Raw genomic sequence first — 21,951 nt, 5'->3', positions numbered from 1 at the left:
ATGTTCTCTGCAGACAACATCGCAGCTGAGCTGGAGGCCAGTCTGGGCCAGCTGGAGGAGATCACCGGGTACCTGACGGTGCGGCGTTCCTACGCCCTCGTGTCCCTCTCGTTCTTTCGCAAACTGCGGGTCATTCGTGGGGAAGAACAGGAAGTGGGGTGAGCGTATTTCCTTCCCCTAACGCCAACTTCCTTCACAGGTCTCACTCTGATGGTTAACACGCACGTTTCTTGACAGGAACTACTCGTTTTACGCTCTGGACAACCAGAACCTGCGACAGCTCTGGGACTGGTCCAAACACAAGCTGGCCATCCTGCAGGGTCGCATGTTTTTCCACTACAACTCCAAACTCTGCATGTCGGAGATCCGCAGGATGGAGGAGGTGACGGGGCTGAAGGACAGACGCGTCAAGAACGAGATCGCCTTAAAGACCAACGGAGACCGGGCCTCATGTAAGAAACCGGCTCTGCAGACGTGTCCCTGTCTCAGGGGTTACTATGGCAACAGACACCCGCATGTCTGCGCTGCAACAGATGCAAACAGTGTCGGTTATTGCCGCCACAGTCATTTCCTGTTGTGTGTTTGCACATAACGTCCTGACTAAGAACAAACTCCGGTCAAAGTGCTTATTGAACACGGCGCAGTGATGTCAGAGGTGGGCGGGGCCTGGAGAAGTGGAGTACAAATGAAAATCAGCTCATTTGAACTCTCAGGGGAAGGTTAACGTGTCACCAGCAGATGGGCAGATTTCCATAAGTCAAACCTGACGGAGGAACCCGATTCCCTTTAGAAACGTGTGCAAAAGATCAGGCTAACGTCTGGACCTTCTTTAACGCCTTTGAGCTGCAGGTCCTGGGGGGCTGCTGAGATTAAAACACCTTCTCAAAAATGTTTTCTCCTGAAGGCTCCTCTGATAAATAAAGAAGCTGCCTTTGGAACTAAACTCTCGTCTTTTGGGTTTGCTTGGCTGTCAGGTGAAAACCACGTCTTGACCTTCACCCAGATTCGGACCATGAGCGATAAGATCATGATCAAGTGGAAACCCTTCTGGCCTTCAGACTTCAGGGACCTGCTGGGCTTCATGGTGCTCTACAAAGAGGCGTAAGTCCAGTTTGCTGCTCCAGAGCAGGTCCAGAGAGCGCCAGACTAACCGCTCGTCTCCGTCCCCAGACCTTTCCAGAACGTGACGGAGTTTGACGGGCAGGACGCCTGCGGCTCCAACAGCTGGGTGATCGCTGACGTGGACCCCCCACGGCGAGCCTCGGAGGGGGAGAAGGACCAGACGGAGCCCGGTCACCTCATCATGCCGCTGAAGCCGTGGACTCAGTACGCCATCATGGTGAAAACCCAGCTGTCCGCCTCTGACGAGCACCAGGTCAACGGGGCCAAGAGCGAGATCATCTACGTGCGCACCAACGCCACCAGTAAGAAGGTTTCCAGCTGTTCTGTCTCTGGACAGAGTTTCACAAGAGCTTCTGCCCAGTTTCTGCTGCAGAAAACAAGGATTAAGCAAATTTTTTAATCTCACACCGCAGTAGGGAGGCAATACTTTTAGGATTACTCCAGAGTTTGTTTTTTCTGTCAGAACTGAAAGCAGTGACTCTGAATCCACCTGAATAATCTGGTTTGTTAAACTGACAGATTATCAGTCATCTGTGTAGTGGGTGGGGTCAAACTCAGCTGGAGGCTGTTGGAGCCCCCCCCCACATCAAGGTGGACTTCAGTGGACTTTCTTGGTCTTGTCCACATGTTAGAAGGTCCAGGTGAACACAAAAGTGCTTCCTGAACCCAGGTGACCTTAACAATGTTGGTTTTATTTTTATTTTTTTGCAAAGAGCTGGTTTATAGACTGTCTGAGCGGCCAGGTAGAAACACCCCCCCACCTCCCACCCCACCCCCTGGAGGCTGCAGCAGAACTTCTGCAGAGACTGAATCAGGTGTCAGAAGTCATGGAAGGACATAAACACGATATGTTTATAGGTGAAGTCTGCAGAAGATGCAGATGCTTCCTGACGTCTGGACTGTTTGAAGCCCACATCAGGCGACGGCAGACGAGCCCAGCAGGAAGTGACAAACAGGAAGTTTCGGGATGATTAATAAAGACAGAAACGTTCAGATGTGTTGTCCTTTGATGGCATCATCTCCAACAGAGGCGCCCACACTTGGTTTATGGACCACAGCAAAAACTCACAAACTACACAGTAAGAGTACACAAATCTTTGTTGTGTGATCTTATTTTTGTAGTAATGAGGCGTTTTATTCTGAAGACAGAAAGCTGTGTAAATCTTGTAATATAAAGCGATGCTGGCTTGACCACGGCTCAGCGAGCGGCGGCCCTCGAGAAGCGCTGGGCTTCTGCCCGGCGGGGGGCAGGGGCTGCAGAAGACCCGCCGCCCGCCTAGAGGAGAAGGAACAAAGGAAGTGCATGCAGTGTAGGTGAACACAGTGAAGATAATGTTCAAGTGGCCGTTCAAGTCATGTCTGCAGATGATGATTCGCCCACCTGTTTTTGAAAACACATTTTTATCTTTGATGGCCGGCGATCTGCCGTCACATCCTTTGATCGACGCGATGAGGCGCCGCTGATTTATCCTCCGTCTCTGCAGCTTCACAGAGACGTGAGCTTCGTTTTGGCCGTACATCGGTGGTCAGACCGGCGCGCTGTTGGGGCAGCGAGGACGTCACGGTGCTGTGACAGTGAATCACCGTTACCCTGGAAACGCTGCCGCACCTCAGGGCAGGAGCGCCAAAAAAAGAATCGCCGAGTGAAAACCTGACCTTCATCCAGGCCTGATTTGATCTCAGCGTGAAGCTGGAGTTCATTCCGTCCACGTAGACGAGGAGCCGTCGCTCCTGCGGGAAGGACAGTGGCGTTTCTAACAGGAAGCGGTTCTCCGAGGACGCGACTGACGGGCCGGAAGATGATCTGTCTGACTGGTTACTTTTCTGACCGCTGATTCCCTCCTGAAAGTTCCCTCATGGACAGCAGCGGTGAGGTTTCGGACATGACAGCAGGCTGAGCAGAAAAGCAGCTGCAGAGAGGTCAAAGGTCGGCAGGTTCAGCCATAAACCAAACGGGAGTTTCTTTATAATAAAGAACACATCCAGGACGCGGGTCGGGCCTAAAGACCCGATTTGGTGCATTCAGACATTGATCTGCATAAATCGCAGGGCGTGAAAGCTGCAGGGGAAAACCCTCACGGGCCGCTGCACCACAGCCCGCTGTGCCAGGAAGCCTGTTTGTGTGCCTCACAGAATGCAAAGCGGGTTCAGTCTTTGAACTGCGGCTGTGATTCATCTGTGGATTTGTACCAGCACACGCCGCCGCGTTCACGGCAAACAACCTTTTGATGAGTCGACATAACGACACCGTGAGAGACGAAGAGGCAAAAACATTGATGTTCTGACCTGGAATCAGCTGCACGGTTTCTTTAGTTCATTTGAGTTAAACAACAACAACGTTCTGTTTTCCTCGTTTGGAACATCCTCATGTCTGCATGCGGGATGAATGGGAACACGATCCGGATCATTCATGGAGCAGAACCACAACAAGGGTCTGAATCTGTTTCCGGGTCCAGTTTAGTTCTGGAGAAGTCTGAGAGGAACTCGAACACTGTCAGAACTCCTCCTCTGAGCGTCGTAGTGAAGGGGAGGATTTAGCAAATGTAGGTTGTTGTCTTCAGAGATGTCTGGAGTTCTTACAGAGGCTCCATCCGTGTTTAGAGGAAAAACCAACAAAAACATTTTTATCCAGCCAGAATTGTTGGAGAATGTGGTGACCTTAAGATCACTTTGGTGGCTTTTAGTGATTGTATCAGAGAACTGACTCCTCCCCCTTGGTGTTCCAAACAGGAAGTGGCTATAGAGAAACAAACAGCTCATTCTATTGGTCAGAATTGGATCTGATACCTTTTTTAACAACTTCTTGTCAATCCTGATTTTCCTGTAGTTCAACTTATAAACTGACCAATCAGATGCCTCAATAAAAGTAGGCGGAGCCTGCGGGCCCCCACGTCCGACCAGCAAAACGTTTAAATGATTTCATGTGGGCCCCTTTAAAGTGGTAGGGGGCGTGGCCTTCCAACAGGCAGGAATGATGAGACCGAGTCGGACCAATCACTGCTCTTTGACCACATCTGGTTCCAACATGGCGGCGTCCGTATCGCAGAAAACGGCGTCTGAATTGACCTGTGTTTATCGGAGCTGAGTCAGTCCAGCTCAGTCCAGTTCTGACTTGCAGTAAAAGGTTCTGCCGGAGAAGCCCAGACCCGTTTCAGACTGAGGTTCTGCAGACAAACCTCCTGTTCTTGCTGCCGTTTTTGTGTGACGTTTCGTTTGATGTGACGTCTGGACGGCGCCGCTCGGGTTCTTCTGGGAGCTGCAGCCCGCCATGAGCCGTTGTTGATTCTGTGGTTTCTCTGCAGGACCCTCGGTGCCGCTGGACCCCATCTCCTCCTCCAACTCCTCCTCTCAGATCATCCTGAAGTGGAAACCTCCCAACGACCCCAACGGGAATATCACGCACTACCTGGTCTTCTACCAGCGCCAGCCTGAAGCCAGCGAGCTCTACAAGTTTGACTACTGCCAGAAGGGTGAGAAGATGCAACCATTTAGGCCAAGAAGGAGCAGAATTTATGAAACGTTATCATGTGTTTGGAACAAAAAGCATCTTTTCCTGCAGGAAGTCCAAAAAACAAGATCAGGTTTTGTTTTGATGTCCGCTCCAATCTGTGCAGACATTCATCTGCTGCTGGGTTTCTCCTGAAGCCCCGACTGCCCTCTGCCGGGGTTTCATGGGAACTGCTCCTGCAGCAGAGGTTCTGGAGGTTCTGCTGTCCCTCCTTAAAAACCACGGACAGCCTCCAGACTTCATTCAAGCTGGAGAATCCTGATCAGAGAAGCAAACCTCCTCCGGCTGAATGACAGTGGAGGCTGAGCCGTTCACATGCAGGAGCCTCCATTTCCCAGTGATGGTGAAGAACGACCTGCAGGGCTTTAACCTCCACCTGAACGTCTGCGGGTATTTTCTAAGATTGAAGCGGCTGAAGCTAAATCTATAGATCGCCGCGTATCGGGGTAGTGCGTTTCGCTCTCCGTCCTGCTGTCAGACCTCATCCGCGTTAGCACAGAGTAGGACTTTCCTTCACGCGGTCGTCTCCACCTTAGGGGCTGCTGACCTGCAGAGGACAACGGCAGACGTGCCCTGAGAACGTGCGCGCGTTTCAGGTCTGTTGCATCGCGCCATCCCAACCTCTTCTGCTGGCGTGTCCACAGGCATGAAGCTGCCGTCACGCGTGCCCACTCAGGTGGACAGCGGGGAAGAGAAGAAGTGGAACCAGACGGAGGAGGAGGGCCAGGGCAAGCAGTGCTGCACCTGCCCCAAAACGGACAAGGAGCTGAAGAAGGAGAAGGAGGACTCGGAGTACCGCAAGACCTTCGAGAATTACCTCCACAACGAAGTCTTTGAGATCAAGTAAGACTGACGCTTCCTTCTGCTGGTCCAGCCCAGGCTCTTCCACAGCTTTAACTGTTCCCTGCTCTGTCCAGGCGCCCCAGACAGCGGCGCTCTGCGATGGGGGTGGCCAATCAGACGCTCCCCTTCCTCACAACTGCCCCCAGCCCCACCGGCATCCCCGACGAGGACGAAAAAACCTTCGAAAGCACAAAGACTGTGGTCACTGTCCACGCCAAGGAGTCCACCGTCATCTCCAACCTGAGGCACTTCACCAGCTACCAGATTGAGATCCACGCCTGCAACAAAGCCATACCCACCTGCAGCATGGCGGCCTTCGTCAGCGCCCGCACCATGCCAGAAGGTCAGCCAGCACACACGGCCGTCACACAGCTGCCTGCTGAGAACAAAGACGGAGAGAGGGGAGAGTTGAGCTGAACCGACGGTCACAGAGTGACAAAGTGCTGTCGCCTCTTTGCAGAAAAAGCCGATGACATCCTGGGCCCCATCAGATCTGAGGTCACAGAAAACACAGTTCACATTGAGTGGCAGGAACCAGCAACCCCCAACGGCATCATCATCCTGTATGAGGTCATCTACAAAAGACTGGTGGACTCTGAGGTGAGTGCATGCATGTGCACAGTCGCATAGAACCACCTGTTGTGCGTCGGCTGTGTGTTAGATGCAGAGGCGTCTGGGTTTGAACCCAGACAGACATGTTTACCTTCTCCTTAAATCCGTCACACGTGTGACTCCCTCATTCCTTCAGAGCAGGACAGAAAATAACAGACACCAGATTTTCTGCTACTGCTTTGTTGACGCTAATGGACTGTTTTAGTTGCCATGGAGACGAAGCATCCGAATACCTGACGTGAGGGACTGAGAGCTGTTGTGCAGGAGCAGATGTTTGTGTTCGTGGGGAGATGATGGAGGGATGGTTCCACCTGACGCTGGCTGTTTGCTTCTGCAGGACCTGCACTACTGCGTCTCCAGGAAAATGTACAAGAAGATGCATGGCTGCAAGCTGAAAGTGATGCATCCTGGGAATTATTCTGTGAAGATCAGAGCCACCTCGTTGGCTGGGAACGGGTCGTGGACTCAGCCTTCCTTCTTCTATGTCCAGGATCTAAGTGAGTGGGAGTCTGGCTGGCTCTGAGGAGCTCTGACCGTCTGGGGAGGAAGGCGGACCGTCATGGGCTCATGACATCATTAAACTTATAATGTTGTGTTTAACATTTTATAACAACGTCCAAGGATTTTTCTGGTCGTTATTTGTCAACGGTTGTTGTCCTTTTGAGATTGTAAAGATCGCTTCCTGTCAGAACATGCAGACTTAGTGAAGCTCGGTCATCTTCGTCTTCCTCCCTCAGAAACGGCTGTTTGTTGTTCTTCACCTGAAATGTGACGCTCTGTTGGGGGGGGGGGGGGTGTTTGGGACAGGTGATCCTCTCTATGTGGTGAAGATCATCATCGGGCCGATCATCTGCTTTGTGCTGCTGCTGCTCGTTTCCGTGGCGGGATTCGTCGTGTTCAAGAAGAAGTACGCAGCCGTCACGCCGTCTTCAGGATCCGACGTTGACTTGTTGCTAATCGGTTTGTCCTTCTTCCCTCTGAAGCCAAACCCAGGGTCCCAGCGGACCCATCTACGCCTCCTCCAACCCTGAGTATCTCAGTGCCAACGACGGTGAGCAGAACTCTCAAAACCCCGACTCCCCCAACCTTTCTGCTCAGCCTCAGTTCAGATCAGCAGATGGATGCGACGAAGAGCAGAACATCCTCAGCTTCTGTCACCAAGGGACTCGGCTTTTAGGGACACTTTGTCAAATCTGAAGCCAACGTGTCGTGTGTCCCTTCACGGCTTCCGTCATTCCTCGCATTGACGGTGTTGCAGAAGTTCTCTGAGAGCGTCTCTGAAATTGTCCACAGTGTACGAGGAGGACGAGTGGGAGGTTCCCCGGGACAAGATCCACATCCTGAGGGAGCTGGGCCAGGGCTCCTTTGGGATGGTCTATGAAGGCCTCGCCAAAGACATCGTGAAGGGGGAGGGGGAGACGCACGTCGCCGTGAAGACGGTGAACGAGTCCGCCAGCCTGCGGGAGAGGATCGAGTTCCTGAACGAAGCGTCGGTCATGAAGGCCTTCACCTGCCACCACGTGGTACAGAACCGTTCCACCCTCCACCTGGGGTCCAAACGCCCAGCGGGCTTTGACCCCACCCCTGTCTGTCACCTGTCAGGTGCGTCTGCTGGGCGTCGTGTCGAAGGGACAGCCCACCCTGGTGGTCATGGAGCTGATGACCCACGGGGATCTGAAGAGCTACTTGCGCTCTCTGCGGCCAGATGCCGAGGTCAGTTTGGATCACCTGGTTTCATGGGGCGGAGCTTCGTCTGACGTTGTTGTAGATGTTATAGTTCTGTTTTCACATTTACTGACACTCATCACCAAATCTGAGGTAAGCAGCCCTGAAACATCTGACGGTGGGATGTTCCTGCATCATTTGGCTTCTCCTAAACGTCGTCCCATTGGAGGCAGAGAGCAGGAACGTCCGTCTGTTCCTCTCTGAGGCGGCTGAACATCAGCTGATTTAATCCACCTGATCGTTTTCACGCACCGCTTCACTTCCCAAGAAACAATCCAAATGAAGGGTAGTCATGGGGGTGGTGTCCGTCGTGTCCTTCAGAATAACCCGGGCCGTCCGCCCCCCACCCTGAAGGAGATGATCCAGATGGCGGCTGAGATCGCGGACGGAATGGCTTATCTCAACGCCAAGAAGTTTGTTCACCGGGACCTGGCCGCCAGGAACTGCATGGTGGCGCACGACCTGACCGTCAAAATCGGAGGTGAGGACTTCCTCCCGTCCGTCCGTCCGTCCGTCCATCCATCCATCCATCCATCCATCCGTGTCCTACACCTCCTACACCTCCTTCCTCCTGTACCAGGGTTTTGGAGGCCAGCTTTTTCTTTTAACTTTATTAACAAATATTGCACTTACAAAATACCAAATACAAAACTCCTCACTGTGTGCAAAAAACAATTTTCACGTCATAACAATTGAAAACAGGTTAAGCATAAAAAAATAAGAAAAAAGGCAAAGGAATCTGTTAAAGTTTCTAAAGTGATCATGTTTCATCTGTTCTAACAGCTTTTTTGTTGGTGGAGGATTTTATATTGTTTACATACAGAGCCATTTCTTTCTGGAAAACATAGAATCTTGTTTTTTATAGCATATTTACATTTGTGTAAAAAAGTATTTAGCCATAATTATAAGTAAATTAACTACGTATATTTTCTCTGCATTAAGTCTCTCCTGTGTAAAATATCCAAAAATAATATGCCCATAATCTTAACATAGATGAGATCTTACAAAATCTATCAAATCTTTCCAAAATACTTGAGTGAAGGAGCAAAACCCCAAAAAAGATGAGGAACCTGATGAGGAATGAGGAAATGAACAGTTTATGTCCAGATCTTTTTATAAACTTGGTAAAGAAAAGTTTCACTGGATAAAATTTATGAGGAATTTTCAAAGAAATGTCTTTAATTTTATTGTTGATAGAATACTTTTGGGGCAGGGACCAAACCTTTTCCCACTGAATTCTACAGCCTTTTCCTGTGCACATTTCTGGACTCTGTCGCCCTCTGGTGGAAGTTTGAGAGACGGCATTCAGTTCAAAGTGCGACTAAAAAAGGAGTTTTTCTAATCCAGAAATGTTTGATTGAAAACTGAGGAAACTCTAACACAGCAGACAACTTTGGTGTAGTTCATCCATTGACTTTCTCCTGCTAATGTAGAGGCGGGGCTTAAGGTAGGCAAAGATGGCCACACCCCCTTTTATACAGACGCTCCTTCCTGGTCTGTCAGGAAGGTTCTGTCTGTCCCCCCCAAGGGGCCTCCAGGGCAGTCTGGCTTGTCACCCAGAGCCTACAGGGGGGTACAAAGCCCATAAAGTATTGCCCCTGGGATCAATCAACCCCCACCCCCCATGTGAAGGTGATGTTTTGGAGGCGGGTGCAGATCAGAAGAATGTGTTTGGATATTCATTGATCCCGTTTTCCAGACTTCGGGATGACCAGGGACATCTACGAGACCGACTACTACCGGAAGGGCGGGAAGGGGCTGCTGCCCGTCAGGTGGATGGCGCCCGAGTCTCTGAAGGACGGCGTCTTCACAGCACATTCAGACTGCTGGTCAGTGACCTTTGACCCACAGAAGTCTCATCAGACTGCGAGCTTTAACGTCTGTGACGTTTCTGAACGAGATGAGAGCCGCAGTCCGGCCTCGGGTGACCTGCCGTGCTCGCTGCGTCCTAACCCCGGCCTCCTTCTGCTCTCGACTGCCGCTCAGGTCGTTCGGGGTGGTGTTGTGGGAGATCAGCACGCTGGCGGAGCAGCCGTACCAGGGTCTGTCCAACGAGCAGGTTCTGAAGTTCGTCATGGAGGGGGGGTTCCTGGACCGGCCCGAGAACTGTCCGGACAGACTGTAAGTATGACGGAAGGCCAGAACCCGCAGGTGGAACCAGGTTTGTGGGCTTTAAAGGTCACTCTGGCGCTCCGCCGACGACCTGATCCCACAGAGCTGATGGGATCAGGCGAGATCCCGGCTGATCCCAAAAGTTCCGGCTCCTGACGCCACCAGGGCACTTCTCCTTTCCCATCCCAAACGTCGCTGAGCGTCTGCTCTCCTCCTCCCCCACAGGCATAACTTGATGCAGATGTGCTGGCAGTACAACCCCAAAATGCGGCCCGCCTTCCAGGAGATCATCGAGATGCTGCGGGACGACCTGCACCCCTCCTTCCAGGAGGTCTCCTTCTTCTACAGCAAGGAGAACAAGCCGCCGGAGAGCGAGGACTTCGACCTGGACATGGAGAACATGGAGAGCATCCCGCTGGACCCCTCCTCCTACTCGCAGAGGGAGCAGTGCTCGGAGCGGGAGGAGGCGTCGCCCGTGGGCCTGCGGGGCAGTTACGAGGAGCACCACATCCCCTTCACACACATGAACGGCGTGAAGAACAACGGACGGATACTGGCCCTGCCCCGCTCCAGCCCCTCCTAACGCGCCGGCGGACCGCTCTTCATCACTCACCTCACATATCTCAGGACCTTCTTTCTGTCTCCAGATGCCACAAACGCACTACAGCGAGAACCCCCCCACCCCCCCAGGGCCGCGCCGCCGTCTCCACGGACGAATCCGTTTTCTGGATCGTAGCTCGGGAACCGTACAGAAAAATGCCAAGTTTCCGCTCGTCTGAGTGGATTTTTAAATTCAACTGTGAAACAAACTCTTGACAAACAAGAAAGCTGCTAAACCCCGCCCCCTCCCTCCAGCCCAGGCCGCCATCTCGCCACCCGGCCCGTCAGGTTTTACCCAGCAGTAGCGTCTGCCCTACAAGGAAAAAGTGCCCTTCTCTTCTGTCTGTGGCCTCCGTCTGTGTTTGGACTGTCCGGGGTCCTGCTGATCCGGTGGGGCAGCGGCTGACCTCCCCACTGCAGTGGACTCAAACCCCCGTTGGCTTGTTTTTATTTATTTACAGATTCTGGTTTTCCTCTGTTTTCATATTCACAGCTGAAGGATATTTAAAGTGCTGTCATCATCAGATTGACCTGAGCTGTTGGTCTAATTTAGAGGTTTTAGAGGATATAAAAAGATAAATATATATATGATGCAAACATGATGTTTTTGTACATAGTTGTCGTCATTCTGTAGGTATTCCTGCTTAGAAAAAGCTTTTAAATGTTATTCTCTTATGTTTGTTTTTTTTCTAATGCAGAAATGGGACTAATTAGCTTTTTTTTTTTTTGTTGGACTCTGTCATCAACCATCAGCACTTGTTCTTTTTGCCCCGCCCACACCTGGATGTGGGCGTGGACGGTGTGTGTGGCGCCTTCAGCTGCAGATGTGTCACCATCAGATCAATTAAACTTGTGCTGTAAACGATGCGTCTGTGAGCGGACTCTCCTTCACGCCGCCGTAGGCGTTACCGCAGGAAGGTCAGGAGGCGGCGGGTCCGGGAGCCTGCACGCCGTCGCTCACCCGGACCAGAACCAGAACCAGGACAGAGAAAGGAAGCAGAGTCCTGCTCGTTTGCTGCAGCACAGCAGGGTTTGAGGTTTTTACCTCCGGGGTTACCATGGTGACCGGTCAACACTTTCACCGAGGAACATTTTCCAGCAAGTATTTAGTGTTGATTAACAGCTGGAGCCAGGTAAGGTCACTGATTGGTGGTGGGCGGAGTCTCGTGATCTGCTCTCTAGTCACGTCTGTCAGGACTTTTCACTTTCATTTCACCTTTTGGTTCATTCAAAGTCCACAAAAGTCAAAGCAGCTCAAAGCAAAAAGTACTACACTTGAAGTAAACTTGAGTATAAGTATAGTAAGTTGGTGCGTGAAGGAAGTAACCGGAATACTACTTCAGAATAAAGTGGAACATTTATTTAAATGGTATATAAAAAGTTCAAGTCGGTCTCTTTCAGCTTTTCCCATCAGGGGTCGCCACAGCGAAACAACCTCTCTTTCGAGGAGTCGTCGTATGGTTAACTTGGCAATGTTTTACGCCGGATGCCCTTCCTGACACAACCCTCTCAATGTATCCGGGCTTGGGACCGGCACAGAAGGGAACAGGGAGCAGCCCGGATTCGAACCCTGGTTTCACGGACGGACGGCTCCCATGTAAAAATATAAAGTTCAAGTTTACTGATTATAGTTGTGGTACTCAGACTACTTCTTGCTGAGGGTCTTCAGACGTGAATGATGGGGTCAGGACAGGTGAGCTGATTAAGGTTTACTTTGGTTAGTTTACTGGTTTCGTGGATTAAATCAGTTTTCCAAGTTTATTTTTTAAATCTCGTTTAAAAACAATAAAACCATTTTTTCTTCTGGTTTAGAAACAAAAGTGACTTTTGAGGAGTTTGAGATTTTTGTTTTGCTTCCAACGAATGGAGTGTTTTTTTCCCAGAATGCTTAGAGGGAAGGAGGGTCACTGGATTTCTCTTTAAACGCCGCCTCCGTGTTTTTCTTCCTGTCCTCCTTTTCTCCTCCTCTTTTCTCGCACTTGTTCCTCCGTCCGTCGGTTCTCCTCCGCCTGGAAGGGAAGCCTCTTCAGTCCGTGAAGGTGAAGTCTTTACCGGGAACAGCTGACCTGAAACGGAAAGGTCCCTGTCCGGGAATCTCCGCGTTTCACCGGCGCGTTCGGGTCATTAGACACCTGACAGGTGCTCGCACCCGCGGGGGAGCGCACGCGCGCCACCGCAACGGGCACATTTGTGCAGCGATGCTCAGGTTCAGGTGAAAGAAACACCTGTGGAATCCGCCTTCACCTGCGGCACGTGACGTGGAGGTTCTGCCGTCTGGATGACGCGCTTCTGTTCTGCAGGTGAAGAAAACCTAACCGGTTCTGATCACCTTCTGCCGGATCTCCTCGGTTCTGATCCGTTTGGCTGCTTTGATTTGCTTCGGATCTTCCTGAATCACCTGGATTCTCTGACAGGTGATTCAGAGGAATAAGCGCACGTGCAGACTCATGAAGGTGCGCGCGGGCGTTTCCGACACAACCGCAATTTTAAGACTTACCTGTGGTCGTGTCCGCGGGGGGGCTGTCAGCTGTTCGCCGCCGTTGCCTTGACGACCAGCAGGAGAACCTGCCCCCCCCCAGCAGAAGCTGCGGTTTTACCTGTGGATCCGCTGGAAAACTCGGCGGACCTGCCGGTCTTGTTTTTGTCTCGCGGCTCCTCCACCCACGTGCGCGTGACGCGTTTGAGGTGTGGCTGCAGGAAACCACACGCACGCGCTTAGAGAGAAGTTCAGGGAGGATTTCTGATTTTTTTTCTTTCCCTCTGATGTGAGGGGGTTGAACTTTTATTCTAAACACTTTCAGGACGTTAAATCAGCGCCCCCCCCCCCTTATATACGTGTGTGTGTGTGGGGGGGGGGGGGGGGGGGTTGATCTACATGCCCCTGAGGTCTCAACTAAAGTCTCAGATGAACTCGCCATCGCCTGCAGGTGGGCGGCTCTGCTGCTGCAGGTGTGTCTGCGACTGCGGCTGCCGTCTGCAGCTGCGGCTGCTGAGCTGATGCTCCTCAGCTCTGAGGCGTGAGCATCAGCAGCTTCTCTGCTCCGTTCGGTCGATTCTGCCCACTTCCTGTTTCCATCCACTCGGATCAATAAAGTTTTCTGCTCTCTCCACAGTGGCGTTTGGGGCAGAAGCTGCACGCGGCCCTGATGCCTCAGAGTTACCTGCACAGGTGACAGAGGTCCTCGTGTTTTTCCTCCCCAGCTCTGAGACGCTCCCACAAACCAGTTCCCCGCCTGCAGCTGCGCAGCCGGACGTTCCTCCGTCTCCAAGGTTACCTTCTCTCTGAAAACGATGAGTCAGCAGACTTTGTTTTGTAGATAAAACTGTTTTCGTGATGAATCTGTTCATCTCTGCTGAACAGATTTTTATCTGCAAAACATCTGTGTCCAAAAAAAACACTGGTTTTACCGAGAACTAAAAGGCAGCGGCTGCAGGTGGTTTCTCCAAATGAGAGGAATATTTGAACAGGAATCTGATGGAAACGCCTCACATGGGAAACAGATGTTGTCACCTGAAAGGAATCGCAGTGAAACCGCGTCCTCTCTGTCCGTGAGCGAGGTTAGACAAACACGTCCTGGCAGCAGACAGAAGCGGGTCGGGCCGCTCAGGTTCTTCTCTGTTCTGGTTTTACTGGTGGAAAAACCGCCTTTTCCATCCAAACAACGATCCTCGTGTTCAAACATGAAACCTGACGGGATGAATGATTAACAGGAAGCAGACGGAGCGACTTTGACTGTAGGAACGTGACACCCCCCCCCCCCCCCCCCCCCCAGCACACACAAATCAGATGTTTTATGTTAAAATAATTTCTATTCATTGTTTTGAAAGGTCGTTTTCTATTTTCTTATTTTAAACAAAATGTAACTAAATGTAAATCAACCCTGGAGACCCACAGGGTCAAAGGTCAATTTACCCAGTTTTTGTTTTTACGTAAAGGTTCTTTAATTTTTTTCGATTTTATTTATTATTATTATATAATGCTGTTAATTTCTGCTACTCTAAAGTATTAATCACATTTTTAGTCAAATTAAATGAAAGAAGGACGTCTTATTCCTCGTGTTCTTCAGGGTTAAAGTTACCGTGACGCCTTGATTTTTGTTTTTATTTTGGGTCGCAGCAAATAACAGCAGCAAAATACTAAAACAAATAAAAGTCTAAATAAATAAATGACTAAAAAATACTCTGACTACAGGAATCCTCCTGTGGCGTCTCCAGGGTTCCTCTCTGCAGTCCGACGTTTGGATTGTGTGACGTTTTTTTTCTTTGTTGGTCTCTGTGCAGAGTGTGCGTCCTCAGACCCCCGATGGCCCTCCTGCCCGGTTCAGTACATCAGGCATGACCGCCGCCCCCACACAGAGCTCCGCCCCTTAACCTTCCCCTGATAGGAAGGCGAGGTTTGATGTTCCTCTCGTCTGGTTTCTTGGTTTTTCCTTCTGGAGGAGCAGAAACTTCTGCCTTCAGACCACATTTTTTAATCCCGACTTGGTCCTGCACGGATCGGAACACATGGATAATCCCGACAGCCGCTTCAGACCCCCCCCCGAGGACGCCCAGTCTCTGGGTTTTGCAGAGTCCATCAACTTTGAAGGTGAGCGGCTGGTCAGGCCAGGCTAACCTTTTCCAAACGAGACCTTCATAGCTTTGATGGAAACAGCTGATGGTTTCATTACCCAGCATGCTCGTCTATCGACGAGCATGCTGGGTAATGAAACCATCAGCTGTTTCCATCGTCATTGAAGCCGTGAAACTCAGAAGAAAACTGAAAGCGTCTGCTGCCCTGCAGAGCATCACTATGCGATGCTGCAAAAAGGTCTGGAGTCTGACGCCCAGAACTTGGAGGCGGAGTCCTGGAGCCTCACCGTGGACCAGAACGTTCTGGAGAGGCTGAGCAAGGAGGCCGTGAAGAGGCAGGACGTTATCTATGGTGCGTTCAGACCCGTTTCTCTGCAGAGAGACACTGTCTCGTCTTTTACTGAAACCTTTTTCTGCATTTTTCCGGTAGAGCTGATCCAGACGGAGATGAACCTGGTTCGCACGCTGAAAATCATCTTCCACGTCTACATGCACGAGCTGAGGCAGGCGCTCCAGATGGACGACCCCCACCTGGAGCGCCTCTTCCCCGCCGTGGAGTCTCTGCTCGGCCTCCACCAGCTCTTCCTCCTGTCCCTGAAGGAGCTCCAGAGCCGGAGTCTGCAGGAGGGACAGGCGGTCATCAGCGTGGCGCAGCTGGCCAGCATCCTCATCTCCCAGGTAACGCCTGTTTCGGCTCCTCCCCCTGAGGAGGAGGGTGTCTAGTTTGACACGCTTCTGTGGCTGCTTCCCGGCTCCTGAATGTCCGGTTCTCTGGATCTGAGCGGTTCCTCTGATTCCAGCTCAGACTGAAGAAGCGTGTGGTCGCTGCTCCGTTTGTCTTATCAGTGAGTTCTGCAGCAGAACCGTTCCTGTGGTTCAGTGCGGGACGTGACCCGCCCATTTTTTTTATTTACAGTTTCCCTGCAGACCTGAGCGGCGGGAAATCTAAGGCGCTTTTAGAGCGACCCGCTGCCTGCTGGGAAAACTCCCCTTAACGCAGCTCGCACTGATTGGCTGTCCTAGGGAGTGAAGATGGCGGCCTCCTCTCCTCCCTTTGAACATCCGCTACCGCTCGTGTTGGTCGTTTCCGACAAAGACGACGTGAAGCGTCTCCTACGGCTTTGGGGGCGTGGGCGACCCGGTTCGGGTCCACCTGCAGACGGTTAACCGCCTGCTTTCCTGTCAGTTTTCAGATCTGGCGGGGGAACATGTGATTCACAGCTACAGCCACTTCTGCAGCCATCAGTCTGAAGCTCTCAGCTTCTTCAAAGAGCAGATGCAGGTCAACAGGAAGCTGCACATCCTCGTCAAAGTAAGAGCGCCGACACGTTTCTGCTGCCACGTCCACAGCAGTGAAGACGTCAACGTGCTCCGTCCTCCCTCCCGCAGAGAATCGACCAGCTGCCCCTGGTGCGGCGGTTGGGACTCCCCGAGTGTTTTCTGCTGGTGGCCCAGCGCATCACCAAGTATCCCGTCCTGGTGGAGCGGATCCTCCAGAACACCGGAGGTGAGAAGCTTCTGTTTGACGTTTGCTTTGACCTGCTGATGGATCCGGGATTCAAACCGACGTCACTCAGACGGTTATTGACCGACCCCCACAGCCGACACGGAGGAGCACAGGAGCCTGCAGAAAGGTCTGGGGCTGATCAAAGACGCCATCTCCCAGGTGGACACCAACGTCTGCGAATACATGAAGACGGCCCGTCTGAGGGACATCGGCCACCGTCTGGAGGGCCGGCCGCAGAGCCGACCCAAAGAGCCCTGCCCGTTCCGCAGGGAGGACCTGATCCAGGGCAGCTGCTCGCTGCTCCACGAGGGGACGCTCACCTGGAAGTGGTCTGGGAAGCAGAAAGGTGGGAGTCCCGCTGGGTTGTCTTCTCCTCCGTCTTTCCCTCCGCGTTTGATGGAAGCGGTAAACACACCGAGAAGTTTCTGCAGAAAGCGGCCGCACAAAAACTCCAGAAATAGATCGGTAAAGGGGGAAAGGCTGGTGAAAGAGGCGCAATGCATCGTGGGAAATCTTCAGAAAATCCAAAAAGTTGGTTGTGTCCAAATTCCTTGGCGCCCTGTCTGGAGCGTTCGCCATTTTGCGGAGTCGTCTGAATCCAGAGCCCTAGAAATCTCCCAGAAGTCTCTGCATCCGGAACACAGTGGATTCATAAATGATCTTTGTCAAATGTTCCTGTTTGTTCGTTTTTTTACTTGAGCAAATCCACGGCGTGGCAACGGTGGCCATGGTCTGAACCGCAGTAGGGAGGGAATTTGGGCATAGCCAATAAGTGCAGGGACAAAAATGAGTGTGGGCGTGGCTTCTCTGTCGCCCTGCAGAAGTCCTGGCCGTGCTGCTGTCGGACATGCTGCTCCTCCTGCAGGAGAAGGAGCAGAAGCTGGTGTTCGCCTCCATGGTGAGTCCTGGTGGAAAGAATCAAAAGAAGATGCTCTGACGATGACGATGAGGAAGATGGGCGCATTCATTCCGTTTCCCCGGGACTTCTGCAGGAAAACCGAGTGCAGGTGATTCCTCTGCAGAGGCTGATAGTCAGGGAGGTGGCCATGGAGGAGAAGGCCATGTACCTGATCTACGTCAGCGCCTCCGCCATGCCGGAGATGTACGAGCTCCACAGCAGCTCCAAGGACGAGTGTCTCCGCTGGATGGCGCTCATCAGACAAGCCGTGGACAGGTGAGCGCGGCCTTTCAGAGACCCGCCCCTTCTGCACGGGTTCAGCGTCTGACCGTCTGGTGTTCAGTCAGCAGGAGGAGGAGCTGTACAAGGAGCAGATCAGACCATTGCAGCAATTCCAAGGTAAGCCGGTGGCGAGCTTCGGCGTGAAGCTGCGAGCGTGACGGACGCCGCTGACGCTGCTCCACCCTCTGCTGCTCCAAGATCAACTCCAGAAGTGGGACAGGCAGATCGTGGAGTGTCTGACCGGGAAGCTGAAGGACTCTGCCGCGCTCTACGAGAACCTGGCGGCCCAGAAACCCCCCCACACGTCTCTGCTCCTGCACGGCGACACAAAGGAGGCCCTGCAGGGAGGGGGGCTCCTCAACGGAGCCATTGAGGAAGGTGAGCAGAAACGAGCGGCGGCGGCTCCGTTTTGAGGGTCTCCTTTGTGAACGTTGTCTTCTCTGTTTGAAGTGGAGAACCTGCAGAACATGCTCTTCATGCAGTTGATGGACCCGAACGTTCCTGCAGAGGGGGGGCTGCCGCGGAGCTCCAAGCAGCCCAGGGAGCTGAGGGGTAAAGGTGAAGAGGAGCCGGGCCGATCCTCTAAGACCTCCTCTGATGGTGGGCTTCTGTCCTCAGGTGAAGATGCGGTCGACGTGGCGGAGGACCTTCACCTGGACCATGGAGAGCAGCCGCTTCCTGCAGACGCGTCTGCAGATCTGGAGGACCCTGTAAGGCAGAAACCGCCATCTGCAGCTGCGGGTCCCCTCTGGAACCCTCAGATATCATTTCTGTGTCGATTCCAGGCTGAGGCAGAGGTGGACGCTCCCCCAAAGCACAGGAGCGCCTCCAGCTCCGGTTTCGACTCCGGGACAGACGTACGGTTTTTCGGTCTTTGTTTTGTGCGTTTCCGTTTGTGTGTGCGCTCACAGCCGTGTGTGTCTGCAGATGTGTGACGTCGTCATGAAGCTGGTGAAGACGCTCTACAGCCTGAAGGTAAGACCGGCTCGTAAGCTCGGCTCCCGCAGGATCCGACGGCATCCTCGGAATGAACCTTTTGTTCTGCAGGCGGTCATCGCCAAGCAGGACAGCAGGATCGAGCTGCAGCAGGCCATTCAGCTGAAGATCAAGCAGCCCCGTCACCATGGCAACCTGCTCCTGGAGAAGGAGCGGCAGAGGACCTTGGAGAAGCAGAAGGAGGACCTGGCCAGCTTGCACAAGCTGCAGGCTCAGCATCGAGAGGAGCAGCAGCGATGGGAGAAGGAGCGCGAGCGGCAGATGAAGCGGGTGGAGGTCCTGGAGGCCCAGCTGCAGCAGAGGGAGGAGGAGTGCAAACGGCGGGAGGAGACGCTGAGCGAGGAGAAGAGCCAGCTGGAGAGGCAGAAGGAGGCGTACCAGCAGGACCTGGAGAGGCTGAGGGAGGCCACGCGCTCCGTGGAGAAGGAGCACCGGCGGCTGGGGCAGGAGAGGGAGCGTGTGGACAAACTGAGGCAGAAGTTGTCGAGGGGACAGCACAATTATGAGGATGCGACTGCGGCGAGGAACCCGGTTCTGGGCTCTCAGGTGGGTTCGGAGGAAACAGATTCTGAAACCTTTTCCACCAATGAAGAAATCTGGAGCAGCGTCCGATCTTCTGTCCTTGCAGCCCTCCGGTCTCTCCTCTCATCCGTCGCTCGGCGTGAACGGAGGAGGGCCAAAGGCGACCCTTCGACCTGACGACACCCCCCCCAAGGTTCCTCAACGCAACGAGAGCATGCGCAGCCGTCCCTCCAAGCAGCACAACCCCCCCTATGCGAGCAAGACCACCAGCCAGGTGCAGAACCCCCCAGGGGTCCAGCAGAAGATCCCCACCAAGCTGGCCACCAAAGGGAAGGAGAAGAGCTTCAAGGGGAAAAGAACCCACCAGAGAGCCCAGAGCGCAGGTTTGGGTCTGCGGCCGTCCAGAACCCTGCAGAACCCGGTCAGGTGGTTCCGTTTCTGACGGTTCGTCTGCTTCCAGCTTCCATCGACGTCACTGAGGTCCTGCCCATCCGAACGACGGGGAAGGAGGGAGGCAGCCTGAGAGCTCAGAGGAGCAACAGTCCCAGGAGGAACCTCAACCCAGGTAGGATCTGGAGGGACGGCCCCCCAGGGCGCCGCTCCGCAAAAAACACAGCATTTCTGCAACATTTATGAAACCAAAAGGAAGCACACAACACACACTTATGCACAAACACACACAGAAGAGTGCAGTCAGACTGTAGTAATGCAGAGCTGAGTCTGGAACTCGTTTAGAGAAACTCGTTAACGTTTGTCGGGATGACGCCGTGTGGAAACACATGGATCCAGTATTTAGGTCAATACCGGTGATGGTGGCATAGCGGTAGAGCGGTCAGCCTCTGGTCAGAGATGGGAAAAGGTGTGTGCACAGCGCTTTGGGCCTCAGAGGAAGGTATTGAAGCTCTACAGAAATCTGACGGTCCTGCTGTTCAAAGACTGATGTGCAGCAGCGCCCCCTTGTGTCCCAGATGTGCAAACTGAGGACAAATGTTTTGTTTTTTTATTATTCACTTGTTCAGTCCTCAGAAATGAACTTCCCTCACAGTTTAGACGTGAGGCCAGAGCTTCTGGGGGCTCCTGCTGATGTTTTGTGACGCTGTTTGCTCCTCAGACGCCTTCAGACCCTCCAGATCTCCTCAGAACAGGAGGCGCAACAGCCCGGAAGCTCCTCCCCCCAGGCCCCCGCCCTTCCCCACAGAGATCCTTGACAAAGGAGCAGAGAAGGTAATTTTCTTTTAGCGTGGAGCCGCCGGCTGGAGGCGGGGTCCAGCATGGCGGCGGCAGACGGGGCGCAGTGACCGTGTGACTCTTGTTCTTTCAGCTGCAAACAACTCTTTGAGCTGAAATAAGCTCAGAGACGGAGAGGTGGGACGGACAGACAAACATTTATGTTGGAGGACGTCATGGAAACGGCCGTTTCCGTCACAACGAGGCTTTTGTACTTTACACGACTATTTAACACGAGAGCTTTTTTATTCCAGAGACTTTTTGTAAATAATTTTATTTTGAAAGTGTGTTTTTGTAAGCGCTCATGGCTGGGACTCGGTTTTAATGTCATGAGGAGGAACGAAGGATCGACGCTCAGGTTTATTTCAGAATCAGAATGAAATTCTTTGTGCAGAACAGAAAATGTGTGCAGAAGTTTCAGTTTAAGGGAAACATTTTTACAAACTTAGGATTTCATGTAAAGTATTGACCAGACAGCATTAAAAGATGCTCCAACCTTCTTTGGACTGATTCAGTAAATGGAAATGTGGGACTTGTAGTTTCTGTGCTGATCAGGACAGCTGCGTAACCACGGTAACTGACAGAGGAATCCTCTGAGATACTGGCCAGAAACAAACATCAAAACCAAAGCTGCAAGTGCCGTTTGGCCCCCAGGCGCCACTGACCTCCACCCAGCCCCCCCCCCTCCCCCCCTTGACCTGCCCTCCCTGCTACACACCCCTCCCACCCTGGCCAGAGCTGCACAAAATTATGAAAACAAAACACTTTATTTTCCCAAAATGGCAGCTTTTCTGATGCTTTGATCTCCATAGCAACCATTTTATTTTTTGGTCGCCTGGGGGTGACGAACAGATCTGTGTCATTTTTAGAAGAATCAGAGGAGAAAAATTTGTGGATTTCCCTAGCAACAGAGGTTTTTGTGAAAGTGAAAACTCAAGATAAGATGACGATGGCAGCCTCTTCCTGAGGTCAAAGGTCAACTAAACCTTGCTTCTGGTTTTACTTGACCCACTGGCGCGTGTGAAATTCTGTGAAGATGCCTAGAGCAAAAGTTTTCTTTTCCCATATTGTGGAAAAATTGACAAATTTTACATTTTGTCACAAAATGGCCACCAAGCTGTAGGTCCTGTGGCCATCCCATAATATTTTGAATCTTCTTGAATATCCTCCACATGTTTTGGATTTTGAAAAATATATTTTGGGCCCCAAAAGAGATTTTGGCCCACTTTATGTTTTTGACCCGTTGTCTCACCGTGAACCAAAAGGAAGTAAATGAGAGGAAACCCTTTCAAAACAAAAGCGTTCTTTAAGCTCTGATGTTCTCCATCTCTAAGTTTAGGCGGCTGAACAGTAAAAAAACAAACAAGGATTTGACTTGAAACATCTTTCTGAATGGAAGTAGATCAGATATGTAAACTTGAAGGG

The 21,951-nt window shown here is 52.3% G+C and overlaps 2 protein-coding genes across 16 annotated transcripts in view; both read left to right on the top strand.

Moving 5' to 3' along the window:
* The window catches only part of insra (insulin receptor a), a 42,732-nt gene extending 31,345 nt beyond the window's left edge, over window positions 1–11,387 (top strand). For all 3 annotated transcript variants that reach the window (XM_078934979.1, XM_004079529.3, XM_078934978.1), the window contains 17 exons: window positions 14–158; window positions 238–452; window positions 975–1,101; window positions 1,171–1,424; window positions 4,425–4,592; window positions 5,275–5,473; window positions 5,548–5,816; window positions 5,934–6,073; window positions 6,423–6,582; window positions 6,893–6,992; window positions 7,069–7,136; window positions 7,379–7,608; window positions 7,688–7,798; window positions 8,132–8,291; window positions 9,510–9,639; window positions 9,797–9,931; window positions 10,148–11,387. In XM_078934979.1, the coding sequence (XP_078791105.1) occupies window positions 14–158; window positions 238–452; window positions 975–1,101; window positions 1,171–1,424; window positions 4,425–4,592; window positions 5,275–5,473; window positions 5,548–5,816; window positions 5,934–6,073; window positions 6,423–6,582; window positions 6,893–6,992; window positions 7,069–7,136; window positions 7,379–7,608; window positions 7,688–7,798; window positions 8,132–8,291; window positions 9,510–9,639; window positions 9,797–9,931; window positions 10,148–10,505 (2,969 nt within the window). In that variant the 3' untranslated portion in view covers window positions 10,506–11,387. The remainder of the gene's footprint in view (window positions 1–13; window positions 159–237; window positions 453–974; window positions 1,102–1,170; window positions 1,425–4,424; window positions 4,593–5,274; window positions 5,474–5,547; window positions 5,817–5,933; window positions 6,074–6,422; window positions 6,583–6,892; window positions 6,993–7,068; window positions 7,137–7,378; window positions 7,609–7,687; window positions 7,799–8,131; window positions 8,292–9,509; window positions 9,640–9,796; window positions 9,932–10,147) is intronic.
* Window positions 11,388–12,420: 1,033 nt separating this feature from the next.
* On the top strand, window positions 12,421–21,026 carry arhgef18a (rho/rac guanine nucleotide exchange factor (GEF) 18a). Of its 13 annotated transcripts, none has more exons than XM_078934986.1 (21): window positions 12,421–12,561; window positions 13,636–13,691; window positions 14,804–15,110; window positions 15,306–15,446; window positions 15,525–15,772; window positions 16,281–16,406; window positions 16,484–16,601; window positions 16,696–16,947; window positions 17,423–17,499; window positions 17,594–17,775; window positions 17,843–17,898; window positions 17,980–18,159; window positions 18,232–18,333; window positions 18,400–18,491; window positions 18,567–18,638; window positions 18,709–18,756; window positions 18,829–19,323; window positions 19,406–19,682; window positions 19,760–19,864; window positions 20,411–20,523; window positions 20,621–21,026. In XM_078934986.1, exons 3-21 carry the CDS (start codon window positions 15,029–15,031, stop codon window positions 20,636–20,638), a joined length of 2,784 nt encoding a protein of 927 aa, XP_078791112.1. In that variant the 5' UTR covers window positions 12,421–12,561; window positions 13,636–13,691; window positions 14,804–15,028; the 3' UTR covers window positions 20,639–21,026. The 13 variants fall into 13 exon arrangements, with proteins under 13 accessions (XP_078791112.1, XP_078791108.1, XP_020566915.1 ...); XM_078934982.1 differs by having other exon boundaries at window positions 18,232–18,339; XM_020711256.3 differs by having other exon boundaries at window positions 13,636–13,792.
* Window positions 21,027–21,951: the final 925 nt, after the last annotated feature.

The sequence above is a fragment of the Oryzias latipes genome, chromosome 17, assembly GCF_053564925.1.
Source record: "Oryzias latipes strain Hd-rR chromosome 17, Olatipes_Hd-rR_3.1".
Classification (NCBI taxonomy): Eukaryota; Metazoa; Chordata; class Actinopteri; order Beloniformes; family Adrianichthyidae; genus Oryzias; species Oryzias latipes.
This window is presented reverse-complemented; position numbering and strand designations above follow the sequence as displayed.

Bases quoted from the DNA above. Each gene is read 5' to 3' on its own strand.
- arhgef18a (XM_078934982.1), top strand. From the start codon at position 15,029: ATGGATAATCCCGACAGCCGCTTCAGACCCCCCCCCGAGGACGCCCAG. The intron at 17,500-17,593 runs GTGAGTCCTGGT...GGACTTCTGCAG, and splicing joins AGCTGGTGTTCGCCTCCATG to GAAAACCGAGTGCAGGTGAT. The intron at 18,757-18,828 runs GTAAGACCGGCT...TTTGTTCTGCAG, and splicing joins AGACGCTCTACAGCCTGAAG to GCGGTCATCGCCAAGCAGGA.